At 33.9% G+C, this 17,737-nt stretch overlaps 1 protein-coding gene across 1 annotated transcript in view; it reads right to left on the bottom strand.

Annotated features, from left to right (window-relative positions):
* The window catches only part of LOC145674658 (uncharacterized), a 32,698-nt gene extending 18,373 nt beyond the window's left edge, over nucleotides 1-14,325 (bottom strand). Inside the window, exon 1 of the mRNA XM_081744879.1 lies at nucleotides 13,784-14,325. Coding sequence (XP_081601005.1) covers nucleotides 13,784-14,112 — 329 coding nt within the window. The 5' untranslated portion in view covers nucleotides 14,113-14,325. The remainder of the gene's footprint in view (nucleotides 1-13,783) is intronic.
* Between the last annotated feature and the right edge of the window lie 3,412 nt (nucleotides 14,326-17,737).

Here is a 17,737-nt window from a genome sequence, read left to right as displayed (position 1 = left end):
ATTGACATTATTGAACATATAATGATATGATTAACTCTAAGACTTAGGTATATCAAGAGAAATATTCTTTAAATTTGGGAACGGTGATAAACAGAATTTTAACATAAGGTGTGAAATTTGAAACAATACATTGAACTTTAGTCACAGCTCATAGTCTAAGATCATTGGTGGTGATTGATTTGAAATCTGATAGCTAACCTTATTGAATCTTATGACTCATAGACGAAAGGCAATACATGCTACAACACTGGCAAAGTTATTGTTAATGCAATTTGATTGGTTGATCACTATCTTTCCTGCAATCTGATTGGTTGATCACTATCTTTCGTGCAATCTGATTGGTTGATGATTTTCAAATCTTTGCTGTATTCAGTTTTAAGTTTTGTTTAACATTTAAAAATCTTGGTTTCGTTCAACATTTTGCACTCACTGATAAATATGATCAAAACCGTTTATTTGTTAATCGAATAGTTAAAAACCGGATAAAGTTTGACGGTTAACCGTGAAACGTAAAATTTTTTTAGTTTGAAATTTTTTTGCTTGAAATTTTTTGTTTGAAAATTTTTGTTTCAAATTTTTTCGTTTGCAAATTTTGTTTGAAAAATTTTTGTTTGAAAATTTTTGTTCGAAAATTTTGTTTAAAATTTTTTGTTTAAAATTTTTCGTTTCCAAATTTTTGTTTGAAATTTTTTGTTTCAAAATTTGTTTGAAAATTTTTCGTTTGAAATTTTTGTTTAAAAATTTTTTGTTTGAAAATTTTTCGTTTGAAATTTTTGTTTCAAAATTTTTTGTTTGAAAATTTTTTGTTTTGAAATTTTTCGTTTCAAAATTTTGTTTGAATTTTTTTTTCGTTTGAAAATTTTTGTTTGAAAATTTTTGTTCTCGAAATTTTTGTTTCAAAGTTTGAGTTGACATTTTTAAAAGTTTGTGCACTTATTAGTAAAGAACTGGAACTGTTTAGAACAAAAACCTTTGACAACATTGTGGTGCAATAGTACTACACGTCAGAACCTGGGGTTGTACTTGAAATGAAAAAACACAATTCATTGAAATGGATCATTTTATTACACTCTACATACATCCATACCAGATAGTGGTTCTGGATATTGTCGATACAATGTATTTTGAACTTCTTGCACTAGTTTGTCTTTAGCATATAATTTTAATTCCAATTGAAGTCTTTTAAGATCTAATGCAATATCAATTGGTGGAAACTCAATGTCCATTTGATCACAAATAAACTGTTTATCAATACAGGTATGCACCCGACAACCATCACAATATCTAGATACATGTTGTACAATATGCATAACACATTTTTCAAAATAGTACTTTTTCAGGAATATACTAGTTTTGTTGCACACTTCCACTGCATGTTTCACACACTGAAATACGCTGATGAATTTGTTCCATTCTGTTTCCGTTAGATACACCATGTTGCGAGGGACATGGAATGTACTCTTTTTACGTAACAGCACCATCTTCTCTTCGAGGACTGTACGCAGCACCACTTCATGATTTGAGCCTAATGATTTGACTATGGTCACATTTAGCTCATCATGAAAATAATCGTTCATTTGGTCGATTCGTGAACATAATATTTGCCATTCTTCACAGGTCAGTTGTACACCAAATTGTTCTGCTTTGCCCAATCGAATCACAGGTTCAAATGTTCTAGCACTGATACCAATCATCACATGTTTTGTTTGAAATATATTTATTGGATAATAGCTTGCGAAGATGAACTCTTTATCGTTAGAAGTACACATCTTTCCTCCTGAAAAGCACTTGCTCAAATGATTTCATGAGCTGACACTGTATTTGCTGGTTTATAGTTATTGCTGACGTCATTGGTAAGGAATGTGCTGACGTTTGAATTCATGGTTTCATCACAGTTGCTGACGTCATGCTGACCAACCAAATTCATACAACTATGTCTGACGTTTGAATTCATGATTTGCTGACGAATCCGGCTGTGTACTAAATTCAAGTTGATGACTTCGACCCAAGAATCCTTTGTAACATAAAGATACAGATCCAGTATTTAAGAAACGCAGCAGTTCTTCTTGTTTTGATGCTTCCATGGGTAAATATCTTGCTGGTAAAATTATATTCTTATCATTTTCAAGCTTCACTACGATTCTTAATCCAAACTTTGTAGGGATCATTTGGCTAGCTAAGATTCTATAAGGTACATTCTGTTGTAAATCGGTAATCTTGGTAAATGATTTCATCACATCACGTGTGTTTAGAAACTGCAGACAAGTAGCCATGATGACGTTATCATGAATACTAACTCGAACGATGATGCAAACTGATGACGTTGCATTATCGTGTTCTGACGTGTACTATTGCACCACATGTTGCCAGATGTTTTTGTTCTAAACAGTTCCGGTTCTTTACTAATGAGTGCACAAACTTTTAAAAATGTCGAACCAAACTTTGAAACAAAAATTTCGAGAACAAAAATTTTCAAACAAAAATTTTCAAACGAAAAAAATTTTCAAACAAAAAATTTTGAAACAAAAATTTCAAACGAAAAATTTTCAAACAAAAAATTTTTAAACAAAAATTTCAAACGAAAAATTTTCAAACAAATTTTGAAACAAAAAATTTCAAACAAAAATTTGGAAACGAAAAATTTTAAACAAAAAATTTTAAACAAAATTTTCGAACAAAAATTTTCAAACAAAATTTTTTCAAACAAAATTTGCAAACGAAAAAATTTGAAACAAAAATTTTCAAACAAAAAATTTCAAGCAAAAAAATTTCAAACTAAAAAAAATTTTACGTTTCACGGTTAACCGTCAAACTTTATCCGGTTTTTAACTATTCGATTAACAAATAAACGGTTTTGATCATATTTATCAGTGAGTGCAAAATGTTGAACGAAACCAAGATTTTTAAATGTTAAACAAAACTTAAAACTGAATACAGCAAAGATTTGAAAATCATCAACCAATCAGATTGCACGAAAGATAGTGATCAACCAATCAGATTGCAGGAAAGATAGTGATCAACCAATCAAATTGCATTAACAATAACTTTGCCAGTGTTGTAGCATGTATTGCCTTTCGTCTATGAGTCATAAGATTCAATAAGGTTAGCTATCAGATTTCAAATCAATCACCACCAATGATCTTAGACTATGAGCTGTGACTAAAGTTCAATGTATTGTTTCAAATTTCACACCTTATGTTAAAATTCTGTTTATCACCGTTCCCAAATTTAAAGAATATTTCTCTTGATATACCTAAGTCTTAGAGTTAATCATATCATTATATGTTCAATAATGTCAATAATGTCCGTCAATTGTTTACCTGAGTAGAACCAACTGTTTTCTAGAAGTGTGTGTGTACTCAAACTTAAGAAGTACCACAACAAAGGAAATGAATCCCTGTACACTACCTCATCAAGGACAATCACGTGGTACAACGTCTTGCTTACGTTTATATTTGGCGGGAATAATCAAAACCAATGACGCATTATCAAATTATCCTACAAAGTTTCAATGTACCAATGTCCTGGACTCCTAATCCCATCATAGGTCAATAACCGATCACGTGATCATAATGATTTACCCAATGAATGAGATACTATCCAATTACCAATTATTGATACGACAATAAGAAATGTACGCCACTTCCAAAATTTAAGATTGGTACACAAATACACCTGTGTGTTATGAAAAAAGTAATAAATCCTGTACTTATTCAATAATAAAGCCGGTCAATAACCTTTAAATTTTGAATATTTGGCCATAAGAGGAACACCAATGGGTCCTAGAAAACGTTTACCGAATTTTGTTATTTGATAATTCCCAAATTTAAAAGGGAACATAAACATATAAAGGTAATAAACCATATAACGTGCTAAATAGGTGTCAATAACTTCCGAAATTTGATTTTTGGTAGTTCTTTACCCATGAAAGGGAACGATGTGGACCATCCAAATTTATAGTGGTACATATTGAAGACCTGTACTATGATACCAAATGCTTATATTAAACAATTTCTAAAACCGAGTGGATGGGCCAAGATATAGTGCGACACAAATGACGTTATGTCTGAACACCAATTTCTACGTGGCGCTAGGGTCAGTTACGCACTCTGTATACTCCCCACTTTCTCTCTGATAAGGCGGTGTTGCCATGTTCTCACCCTACCCTCCCTCCCCAACCTTCGCTCTTCCTTTTACCCAAACGCCAAAAATTGGAAGGGCGAAAGATTCTGTTCATTCAGGATCATTTGATATTGTGTTTGTAGTGGATACAAAATTTAATTTCAGTTTGTTTTGCTAAAACTGCAAATTACATGTGTCTGTTAGTATTTAGGATCTGTATGAGTTTTTTTGCACGTTAAGGATATATACCGGCACATTTACGTATACATTCTGCTATTCTTTTATTATAATAATGAATTTAAATTCTCATGCACTTTGATTCCTTAACACAATAATCACTGAAGATAAAATACTACGAAAGACTTACTAACGATACAATAAACTGGGCTTTCTCATCTCATTTTATATCACGGCCCCTTTTATCACATTCTCTTGCCTGTAATCCCCATAATTAATTTCCGGTTTCCAATAAGTTTTTCATTATTGCTGCCAATCGCTTACAGTTGTAAGTTGTATTTTTTTGCTTCTGGTGTTTCAATTTGCAGTTTCTCACCAGTTTCTCCTTCTTTTATTCCAATTGTTTTAAAACTAATCTTTATTTGTTTAATATTCTTTGCTGTATTTGGTAACAAAGTATAGAAATAAAAATATGTCTATCAAAATAAGAAGTTTAACATATATATTTTTTAAAATACATATTTTTCTGCTACTAGGTCCTAATTACAAGTATTGTTTTCATTTCCCTTCGCGATCCCAAGTTGAGAAACCCCCCAAGGGACAAAGTGGACAATTTATTGCGAAAAAAAGGATGAGTTTTTTTAGTTTAACGTCCCACACCTATGCCCTTTAGGCTAAAAGAAACAGATGATTGATTAAAATAAATATTTGACAAATTATTTTTTTGCTGTCCCACCGGAAATGGAACCAGGGGCTACGTGCACCAAAGCCATACGCGCTAACCACTAGACCACCGGGAAAGGCTAATTTGTGATATAAAGAAAAATGAATTATGTTTGCAAAATAACCTTCAAGAGGCATAGCCCTATTTGTTTAGTTTATATAGTGGTGATAAAGAATCGATCTGAGGAAAGAATGGAGAAATGGTTACTTTAGGGCAACACAATATGGATGTCGATTTGCTTCATATAATATAATATCATCGCACGCCTAGATTTTTATTAATATTAACGTGTTACAAGAAAAATGCAGTCGACCAATGTTTTAGTAAAAAAAAAAAAAAAAAAGTTTTGTTTTAAAAAAAGCAGTAGTACGGAAAACAAATGTTATAATATTACTCCCCCACGAAAACAACAAATATTACGAAAACACTTCTAACTTTTCTAACCTCAATTTACACACTGGTCTGTCTAGATCAAAATGCAAGGGGGGAACTCCTGAGGAATTTTCTCTGTGGAAGCAAAGTTCTGGACTAAATTTTGAACACTGGCATTAATAATACGGAAGAAATAATACATACATACATGAAATACTTTATCTTGCTCTAGGAAAAATGTTTCAATGATTTTATCATTGGTTTTAGACATAATTCGGTCCTTATCATGTGGGACCAGTGACGTACACAGAATTTCTTTAACGACGTCCAAACTTAAATAGTTACAACTTTCAAAATACGCGCGTTACAAGAGGTCAACAAAAAGTGTGATATAACAACATTTCTTATTTTAATATAATGATTTGTATATATTTGAACGTTGGTAAATGTTATTCACTATATTCGCACAGTCTATAAATTATGTAACACTAAAACAATTTTTGCGATCTAAGCCTTGGGTGAACTAGTTTCCCCATTAGATTTAAAAGATCTTGATAACGATACAAGGATCATTACTTGCATGTTTCTCGTCTCCTCTCTAATTTGAAAATGCACTCGTCTTGTGCGCAACACAGGCCCCCAACCAGCCTCAGAGGTTTGGGGGGGGCGTGAATATGTTAGGGGGGCCAAGTCATTAAAAAATCTGTTACACATAGCTAAATTGTGTTTTTTTTTGTATTAATAATGGCATTTGGTGTTAAGGTCTAGGGGGGCCACGAAAAATTTGGGGGGAAGGTTCCTTAGCTCCCCTCTAGTTGTGGGCCTGGCGCAACACTACTTACAGTCCTACTTAAAACTGCCATATCGATGCAATTGATATGATAAGGTTACATTTAAAGAGTTATGTAACACGAAAGAACACTAATTTTGCACTAAAGAATGTCGAAAAACTTTGTTCTGATGCAATAGACAAAGTTGACAATTTACTCTGGAATAATGTAATGAAACACGAATGGGACTTAATACAAAAGGCTTGGACAACGCGAGGAATTTTTAAAAATTGTCAACAAACGTGTCACACTGTTAGGAAACAGTGACAGCAGCAATGATGATGATGATGATTATATCAATATTAGCTCTCCATGATGGAAAAGACGATGATGATTAATATGTACTGTACATCAAGTGAGTTTGTCGCCACGGCATTTTATTTTTCATTTCTCAATAATAAAAAAATGTCGTTTGTTAAAATTGCATGTTCATTTGTATATCATTTTAAAACACTATGTTCAAATGATGATAGTAAAAAGTTTAAATTAATATTCTTGGCGAAAGCGTATTTATGGTTACGGAGTACTCCGCCTCTCTGCCCATTTTTTTTTCCTCTTTTCTTTTCATCTGTTGAGAAGAGCGCGAGGTAAATCAGCCCGCGCGAATCTTAAGAAATGAAGCAGAGTGGAGTCGTAGGCAGATGTGTAAGCATGGCAACTCAGCTCTGTTGACAGTCGTTCTGGGGGTGTGTAATGTGTTTACAACCCCTATTGGTTGAAACTTTCTTGTCGTCTTGAAGAAGAGCGTTGCAATAGCTGAGAACATTTCACTACTCTGATATAGAGTGATACTGACAAAGCTACAAATTTACGATGAATTTCATAGTACATTTAAACACTGACCGGTATTTTAACAAAACTTTTTATTTACACATATAATCTATATCAAATCGAAAAAGGACTATTATTTTCAATATAGGCCTATTTTAATTTCAAAAAAGTTTTGTACTTGTAATGTGTTTCGGGTAGTAAGGGCAAACAACATTGGGTCTGCTTTTTTATTTACTCAAAATGAAATGAAATGAAATAAAATCTTTGAGTTTAACGTCCCGCGATTATGCCTGTTAGGCTAAGGGAGACGATAATTTAAGCAAATGAATGATAATGGGAGAATTGGTTGAATGAGAAAGTAGGAGGAAACGGGAGTACCCCGAGAAAACCTAAGAGCACGATGTTGTTCACCACAAGCTTACTTGCCCTACCATCGAACCAGGGACCTCACACACTATAGGTAAGCGCTCTACTACTGAGCCACCGTGCCCTCTTATTTACTCAAAGAATTAATAAAAACAGAACTTAAACAAAACAATTAGCTATTTGGCGCGGTAGATCAGGATTCGATTCTCGTGGAAGCTCATGTAATATTGATCCTATGCTAAATTGTAGGTTCACGTTTTACTTAACTTTGGTGCTGAAAAGGACGCTAAACTCAAATCACCACCAATAATAATAACTAATTGATAGCTGAACATTTTGTTGAATATGCTTTTATGAAGACATTTTAAAATGCGCTTTCACCAAAGTAAATTTTTGTTGAGTTGACCATAACACCTCATATCTTTTTGCATACATATTGAGCTTATATCGAACACTAATGTTTATTTATATACTTAATCAAGTTCCTGATACATTCTGAGCCGGTCATTTATACTGGAAAAAAGCAACAATCAACAGCATAAAACGACGAAAGTTGGTCACTGAAAACATCTTGAAAAACCTCAGACACGATAAACGGACTTGAACATGGGATCATCAGATAAAGAACCAAGAATGCTATATATATATATATATATATATATATAGGAAACGGTGGTTTAGGCAAGTGAATAACGATAGAAGAATTGGTGGAATGAGAATCTGGGAGGAAACGGGAGTACTCCGACAAAACCCACGGACACGATGTTGTCTACCACAAACTTACTTGGCCGGGAATCGGAAAAGGGACTGACGTAGCCAACGCTCGCTCAGTTCCCTCTCTAGCAACTGAGTTACGAATCAAATCTTGTTCAAACATACTAAGCCAAATTAAAAAAAAAAAGTGATTAATAGATCAAGAGATTTTAAATAGATAAGGAATTAATTTTATTCATAACTCGCTCTATTTATACTCCTTATATGACATATGGGCCTGCAGATCGTTCAACCGAAAAGTAAAAGAATATATTTCTCGAGTACGACTCGACAATGAAGCGGAAGGGAATAACATGAACAACAAAATTGAACATTTTTTTCTTTCTGCATTAATAGCACAATATAGTTCTTATAACAACAGTAACTACTAGAGTTCATAAATTTGCAACACTGTTTTTAGTTCGCATATTTTCCGTCCAATTTGTCATCTGTGTCGCACTATACCTCTCCCAAATTTTTAAAGGATGCATCAATGTACCCATATCCTATGATAGGAAATGAACCTATATACATGACCATATAACCATATAAGGTAATAAAACCTCATCAAAGGGGAGAAATTGGGCCAAAAACCAAACACATGGTACAACATATTGCTTATGTTTATATTTTAGCAATTTTTACCCATGAAAGGGAACAAGATGGACCACCCAAATTTATCATGATACATATTGAGGTCATGTACTATGATAGCGAGGACCCCTATACATGACCATATAACCATATAAGGTAATAGGACCTCATCCAAAGGAATAAATTAGGTCAAAATCAAACACGTGGTACAACGTAATGCTTACGTTTATATTTTGTCAATTTTGTACCCCTAAAAGGGAACGAGGTGGACCACCCAAATTTATCATAATATATATTAGGGTCTTATACTATTATACCAAATGTTTAATTGAGCAATTTCCAAATTAAAGGGGTGGGCCATTGTACCCCTCCCGGGGTGCACAAATGTACCTATGTCTTATGATAGGGAATGGACCCCTATACATGACCATATAACTATATGATGTAATAGGACCTCATCAAGGAGATAAATTAGGTCAAAAATCAAACACGTGGTATAACGTATTGCTTACGTTTATATTTTGGCAATTTTGTACCCCTAAAAGGGAACGAGGTGGACCATCCAAATTTATCATGATACATATTAGGATCCAGTACTATGACACCACATGATGAAATTAAGCAATTTCCAAAATTAAAGGGTTGGGCCAAGGTACCCCTCCCAAAAATTTAAAGGGGTGCATCAATATACCCATGTCTTATGAAAGGTAATAGACTCCTGTATACGCTCATGTGAACATATAAGGTAATAACACCTCATCAAAGAGAATAAAATCAACCAAAAACCAAACACGTGGTATAACGTATTGCTTACGTTTATATTTTGGCAATTTTGTACCCCTAGAAGGGAACGAGGTGGACCAACCAAATGTATAGTAATCTCTATTAGGGTCCTATACTATAATACCAAATATATTAAATGGGTAATTTCCAAAATTAAAGGTGTGGGCCAAGGTACCCCTCCCAAAAATTTAAAGGGGTGCACAAATGTACCTATGTCTTATGATAGGTAATAGACCCCTATACATGACCATATAACCATATAAGGTAATAGGACCTCATCCAAGGGAATAAATTAGGTCAAAAACGAAACACGTGGTTGTACTAACAATTTGGCAATTTCGTACCCATGAAAGGGAACGAGGTGGACCACCCAAATTTATAGTAATATATATATATTAGGGTCCTATACTATTATACCAAATATGTAAAATGGTCAATTTCTAAAATTTAAGGGGTGGGCCAATGTACCCCTCCCAAATTTTTAAAGGGGTGCATTAATACCCATGTCTTATGAAAGGTAATGGACCCCTGTATACGTCCATATAACCATATAGGGTAATAACACCTCATCAAAGGGATAACTTAGGTCGAAACAAAAACACGTGGTATAACGTATTGCTTACGTTTATATTTTGGCAATTTTGTACCCCCTAAAAGGGAACGAGGTGGACCACCCAAATTTATCATAATAGATATTAGCGTCCTATACTATAATACCAAATGTTTAAATTGGGCAATTTCTAAAAATGAAGGGGTGGGCCAAGGTACCCCTCCCGGGGTGCATTAATATTCCCATGTCTTATGAAAGGTAATGGACTCCTGTATACGCCCATATAACCATATAGGGTAATAACACCTCATCAAAGGGATAACTTAGGTCGAAACCAAACACGTGGTACAACGTATTGCTTACGTTTATATTTTGGCAATTGTGTACCCCTAGAAGGAAACGAGGTGGACCACCCAAATTTATAGTGATCCATATTAGCGTCCTGTACTATAATACCAAATGTTTAAATTGGGCAATTTCCAAAATTTAAGGGGTGGGCCAAGGTACCCCTCCCGGGGTGCATTAATGTACCCATGTCTTATGAAAGGTAATAAACCCCTGTATACGCCCATATAACTATATAAGGTAATAACACCTCATCAAAGGGGATAAATTAGGTCAAAAACCCCCGAAATTTCAATTTTTGGCAATTTTTTACCCATAAAAGGGAACGACATAGACCCCCAATACTGATAGAGGTACATACTATGGTCCTAGGCTACCATACCCAATTTTTAGATTTGGCAATTTCCAAAATTTAAGGGGGGTGGTCCTATGTACCCCTGCCAAAATTTAGGGGGTGGGCCATGGTACCCCTGCCAAAATTTAGAGGGGGTGGTCCTAGGTACCCCTAGGTCATTGACCCCGGGCCAAGGTCATTGACCTTTGACCTATGACGTCACAAAAATTTTTGCTGACTCGGCTCAATATACGCCGACCCCTACTACTCACGTGTTCAACCTTAGATCACCTATTTCACAACATATTTTTATATTTTATCTTATCAGGCAAAGTTAAACAGAATACTAGTGAAAGCTGCCTACGTAACTGGAGCGCCATTGTTTATGGTGGACATCATCTCTGGATAGATTTGTTCAAGCGGCTAAGACCTTCATTCAAACTTTCAGAAGAAAGTCATTGTCAACTTTGCAACTTGACGCCTGATTTAATGAAATGCTTACACAGCTGTGTGTAGAGCTAAAAGATTCGAGGTATCAAAATCTTCAATGTGACGGTTGGAATAATGTTTGTAATGAGGAAATAATCAACTTCATTATTGCAAACCCTCATTTAATATTTGTTCAATTTATAAACACGAAAGATAGCCGTCACAGTGCTGAGTACATTAGAGGCCAAGTATTTGAGGTCATTGAAAAATACGACCCCAGCAAGTTCTTTGTTCTCATTGGTCATAATGCAGCAAATATGCAGAAGGCTTTTTCTCATGTTCAAGAAAATATCCCCATTTGCAACCCCGTTGTCACGTATAGCACACAGTTGAACCTTATCTGCAATGATATTTCGAAGTGTTCATCAATTTCATCATTTATGGCAAATGTAGACGCCATTAAAACGGTTAAAAGTACTCAGGTCTTGAATGTACTTTTTCATGCAATTAACAATGAGAAAAACATTCACACTTCTCTTACTCTTCCATGTAAAACCCTCTGGGGAAGATATTTAAAATCTCTTGAAAGTTTGAAAGCCACAAAAGTCACCCTACAGAACCTAGCTGTTCGTGAAACCCTGCAAGATAAACAGCATTTATCAAAGACCACAAACCAAGGTTGCTTGATGGATGACAGTCGAAAAGCTAATATGTATTCTTAAGCCAATGGTGTCCTGGATAAATATATTAGAATCTGATGAATGTAACATACACAGAGTTTTTTCTGCTGTCAAAGAAATCGAAGAGCAACTAGAAAGGCTGTACCCGAATATTCATTGTCCAAAGCAGAAGAAAAATATTCTTCATAATTTCGAAAGCGGAAAAGCTACACCAATTCACTATGCCGCAGCATTGCTAGATCCATCATCACAGGGATTTGACTTGACTCCAGAACATGTCGATGAATTGGAGTTTGTACACAAGGTTACAGAGAACATGAAAGCAGATCTTCTAATTCGATGATGGATTTCGCACATTACAAGGCAAAGGAAGGTTTGTAGAGTAAGAAGTTCATTTGAGCAAGCTCTAGTGAAATGAACCTAGTGATTTGGAGGCAAAATTTGTATGGAAGTACCAACTTATCTGAAAACGCAAAGTGAATATCAACAGCACCGGTAATCATCAGCCACTACAGGAAGATCCTTCAGTACCTTCTCAAAAATTAACACTAAGTCAAGGAATAGGCTGAATACTTCCAGAGCCGGAAAAATTACATATATAGCTTATAACTAGAAGTTGCTTCACTGAGAACAGAAGTCAAAAGTATCAACACAGCATAAAGAGACAGAGAAGATTGTTGAATCAGAGCTGCAGAAAGACTTAGAAAGTGGGTCTAAGTTATCGGGAAATGTAAGTTCATCACACTTGAAATGCACCATGTACCAGGAAAAAGTAGAACCCTTGAAGAAGACAGTGACATCTTCCGCAAGTGAGATAGATGGAGACATTACCAGCGATGATACGATATATTCATTCCATGTATCCGATGAATCTGATGAGTAATCTTAGTATAAATGCCATATCATAACGAGATAACGTTTTGCCCTTATGTGTACAGACTATTTCGAGAACCTTGCTAAGTCCTAAATGTTCTGTAATTCTTCTGTACTTTTATTAGCTTGAGCTGCCAATTGAGGTGTTTGAAAACAGAGGAAACTAACTGCATTTTGCCCACTTCTAAATTAAAGCATGAAATCATTTGAATTAGGCGTATGAATCTGGTGACACACAATCGGAAACGAATTAAAGAAACTGATGTAACCGTCATGTGAAACCCATTTTCCAATAAAATATTATTTATTTTGTTTCCAAGAATGCTAATTTCTCGCAAAACATGAAAATGCAGTTACTTCATTCTGGGTTCAAACAGCTCATATTTTTTATTACAGCTCATCTTTTAATGCCTAGCTAGCAAGTGTACTATACGTGTTAAAGTCCCCGAATATACTCCTACCCCTACTCTGTTTTATTTGTAGTTATTGAAGCATGTATGATGTAAAGAAAATATATTTCAAGTCATGTCAGTTGTAATAACTTGTCGCCCATAGTCACTTACAGAATGTAAATAAAAAGAAAAGCACTTATCCGCTTTCCATGTACTTTTTTTAGTTTATTTATTTGTAGTAAAAAAATGTAGTATTTTTCAAAGTCATCAGTCCTTAAAAATATGTTCCTGGAGAAACATGCTTTTTTTATGTTACTATTATCAAAACAGGAACGACCATATTACTCATATCTATTAATTAAAGTAATAAATTTATTGCCTTTTGATATTTGGTGTACCTTCTACTGGATCTACTGTTACTTTTTCATTATTTTATGCACTGCTAAAGAACGTCTATATCACATATAGGGTTGAAAAGAAAAAAACCCTTATATTTACCCAATTTGGGTAAATACTCAGGTATTTACCTAAGGTAAATACCCAAAAAAATATTTACCGGTAAAAATCCCATCTCTACCCATACCTAAATATTTCTCGTGAAGTATTGCTTTTAACCAACAAAGTTTCCGAATCCATGTAACTGTATTATCAATCTGAGCCAATTAGTATATGAAAAATTGAACATTACCTTTCTGGCTGAACTGAATTTAAACTTTTTGTTGTTAATTGTTGGGAATCGTTAGAGTACGACGCGCAAGGCTTTTCAACCACTATTTTTCTTAGAGTTTCTGTATTACTTTCAAATGCAGTTCCTTCTACTACAAATTCTGATTTCACACTATCAGCGTTTAGTTTCACATTCAAAGAACACATATCTGTATCCTTGTCCATTGTTTTCTCTCCTTCCGTTGTAGATAATATTAACTCTTTGTTGTCAGTCATCAGTTCGTATGTGCAAGCTTTCCCTTCAAGTGGATCTTCCTGAGGTAAGTCATAAGGAATTTCTTCTTTGCACATCAATTACGCCTCACCAGCCATTTTGAATTGAAATATAATAAGAATTTAAAACTATTCTTATACTTCCCTTATATTTTATGATGTTAGTGTTAATGACATGATTTACAAGAACGTTCACAAAAGCAACTTTATATTTCCAATCTTCCTCTTCTGTAGTTGCTTATTTCCTTAGCTATGAACCCTCTCGCGGCAACCGAAGGGAAGTTACAAACACGTTTTTGAAAACAAAAGCCGGGTGGCAGTGATCAAAAACTAAATACTCAAAACTCAAACATCCAATTCGTAATAATGTTTATAACCAATTTAATAAGTTTATTATCAATCCTGATGATAGCAAATACACTATACAATAAAAACAACATACTCCAACAATAATTTATACTTTAATCACTTTCTATAATATCAAAAAGTACGTCTAATATATGCAAAATATTAATCTTTCTATTATTCCATTTATTGTTGACTTCACATATAGTCAATATCAGACATTAAAACTTCGCATGCCAAGTATCCAACTTTTCACATTGCTTTACTTATCGGAATGCAGCAAAACAGGAAACCACTCTCCAGAGTCCGCATACGTTGAAATGAAAAACGACCGGAAAATCATTACTCACATAATTAATAATAATAATAATAATAAAGAATTTTATTGACGTTAAGCTATACATAGCAATAGACAACGTCAAAATGCGATACAATATTGATACGTAAGTATAAATAAATAATGATATATAACTAAATTAATGATGAAATGACATTACAAAATAAATTACAATAACAATATACATTTTAAATACAAGCTCAACACGAGATTACAAAATACGTTACACTTCTATTGAACAATTAAAATACTCCTGTAATGAATAAAAGGGCGTTGCAACTAACCAATTGTATAACTTACTTTTAAATCTATCTATATGTTCATCTTTTAGTGATGCAGGCAACTTGTTATACAGTTTTATTCCAACTGTCTCATAACTGTTCAATGATTTGGACAATCGTTGATATGGGACATTTATGAATTTACTGCTTCTAGTATTATACGAGTGGATGTCTTGCCTGAGTTGTAAATTTTGGTGATTACTTTTTATATAGAGGAGTACTGTGTAAATGTATAGATTGATTATTGTCATAATTTTAAGATTGATAAACAAAGGTCTGCAATGAGCTAATTTGTCTACGTTTGAAATAATTCTGATGGCCTTTTTCTGTATTAAAAGAATGCTATTTACATGATAATTGTTACCCCAAAATAATATACCATACAAAATTATACTTTGAAAAAAAGCAAAGTAAGCCGATCTGACATAGTTATCAGGAACATGATTTTTTAGTTGTTTTAGCAGATATATTACTCTTGAGAATCTTCCAGAAATATAATTAATATGCTGTTCCCACGATAACTTGTTGTCAATATATATACCTAGGAACTTCACACATGTTGAGTTATTCTCAGCAGGCACTTCTTTTAGACTAAAAGTCATATGTTGAGTTTTATTTTTGTTAAGTAAAAAACCGTTAGCCTTAAACCAAATCACAACCTGATCCCAAGTATTTTCAGTTATAGAATTAAGTCTACTAAGATCAGGACTAGTATTTAGGAAGGTCGTATCGTCAGCATATAGTATAGAGTAAGCAGATAAAAAGTAAGGTAGATCATTTATCATTAGTAAAAATAGAAGTGGCCCAAGTACTGAACCTTGGGGTACTCCGTATTTAACTGATGCAATACCAGATTTATTGTTATTTACAAAAACAATTTGTTTACGGTTTTCTAAGTAAGACTTGAATAATCTAAAACTTAAACCCTTGATACCGTAGTACTCTAATTTTTTAAGGAGAATTGTGTGTTCAACACAATCAAAGGCTTTGCTTAAATCACAAAATGTTGCCTGAACAAAATCCTTGTTTTCAAACCCTCTAATAACCCTCTTTACCAACGAATCATTCGCTCCAACAGTAGATCTACCCTTTACAAAACCAAATTGTGAATCACTAATTAGGTTATACTTATCAAGATAATCACATAACTGCATATGTATCACAGTTTCAAGAATTTTTGAGAAGACTGGTACCTGAGAAATTGGTCGATAACTAGATGGACAATTCTCGGGTCCCTTTTTATATACAGGCACAACTCGTGATAATTTTAAAAAATCGGGGAAGATTCCCTGTGTTAGACATTGGTTAATACAATGTGTAAGCGGCAGAACAATACAATCAATAACTTTTTAAATTAGATTACTCGACAATCCATAAACATCAACACTGTTTGAACACTTAAAGTTATTTACAATGTTGAGAACTACTTGGGGAGATATATTTCTGAATACAAAACTATCGTGTATAGGATTTACAGATTGTTCCATTAGATTGACTGCTGTTACATCAGGTATGTCAATATTATTGTGTACTTCATCTACAGAATTTACGAAATAATTACTAAAATCTTCTGGATTGGGGTAAAGACAGTCCTGATTACTCTTAACTATAGAATTAATTACATTCCAAGCTTGTTTACACTTATTAACAGACGATTCGATTTTTGCCGAAGTATACTGCTTTCTCGCTTCATTAACAGCTTGCTTATATGTATTCCTAGCTTTCAGATAGACTGACCTAGTTACATCATTTTTCTCTCTCCTATATTTGTTTAAATGTAACATCACCTTACACTTCATTGAATAAAGTTGAGGGGTATACCACGTGGAATTATTTTCTTTATGTGGCTTTTTAAGTAGGCTCCTGTATCGTTTGCTATGATAATTTATTAATACACTTAAGTGTATTACACTAGAACGTATTTATTATTAATTTCTAATTCACTTTACAGCGAACACACATTACATCACATGACATCTGCTGTACTGTCACAGACTATATCGTGGTTCACACTGTCAATGTGGCCAGAACCACTTGACAACTACTGCATCCATTACATCTCCCCCTTTTACACATAATCTTTGAACCAGTAAGGTTTCTTTACTTTTCTTTCGGACCTACGTGGCTTATCACCAACTACTCCCCTTAGATTGACACCACAACTAGTTTCTGTCACATTTTGATTTCTCGTTACATTGTCTTGTTCTATGGGTTCTTGATTTTCTTGCACACCCTGTACATTATTATTAGTTACATCATCATACTCACACAAGTTTTGAAATTCAAATTTGTTTAGAGACTTTCTTAAATGTATTTTATTCCTGCGATACACCTGATTGTTTGTATCTTTTACTAAATATGATCTTGGAGTGTTTTCAACATTAATTACTTGACCTGGTACCCATATCTTATCCTTTTGCAACAAACAATTTTCCCCTGGTTTAAATTCAGGCCTTATTTTAGCTGTTTTGTCATAAAGCATTTTATTTTTCTGCTGCTTCTTTAGTAACATTTTGTGTACATTTTCTTGAACTTTTGGTTTTATCAGCTCTACATGTACTGGCAATTTGGTTCTTACCCTCCTACTCATTAACATTTGAGACGGTGACATATCTGATCCTAATACAGGAGAATTCCGATATTCAAGTAACCCTAACCTGTAGTCTCTCCCTTCTTCTTGGCTTTTCTTTAAAATTCTTTTTGAAATTCCTACCGCTTTCTCTGCCAATCCGTTCGACCT

Source organism: Thermobia domestica, chromosome 17 (genome assembly GCF_964235325.1).
Source record: "Thermobia domestica chromosome 17, izTheDome1.hap1.1, whole genome shotgun sequence".
Lineage (NCBI taxonomy): Eukaryota > Metazoa > Arthropoda > Insecta > Zygentoma > Lepismatidae > Thermobia > Thermobia domestica.
The sequence above is the reverse complement of the archived record's forward strand: the minus strand, read 5'-3'. Positions and strand labels throughout refer to the sequence as shown.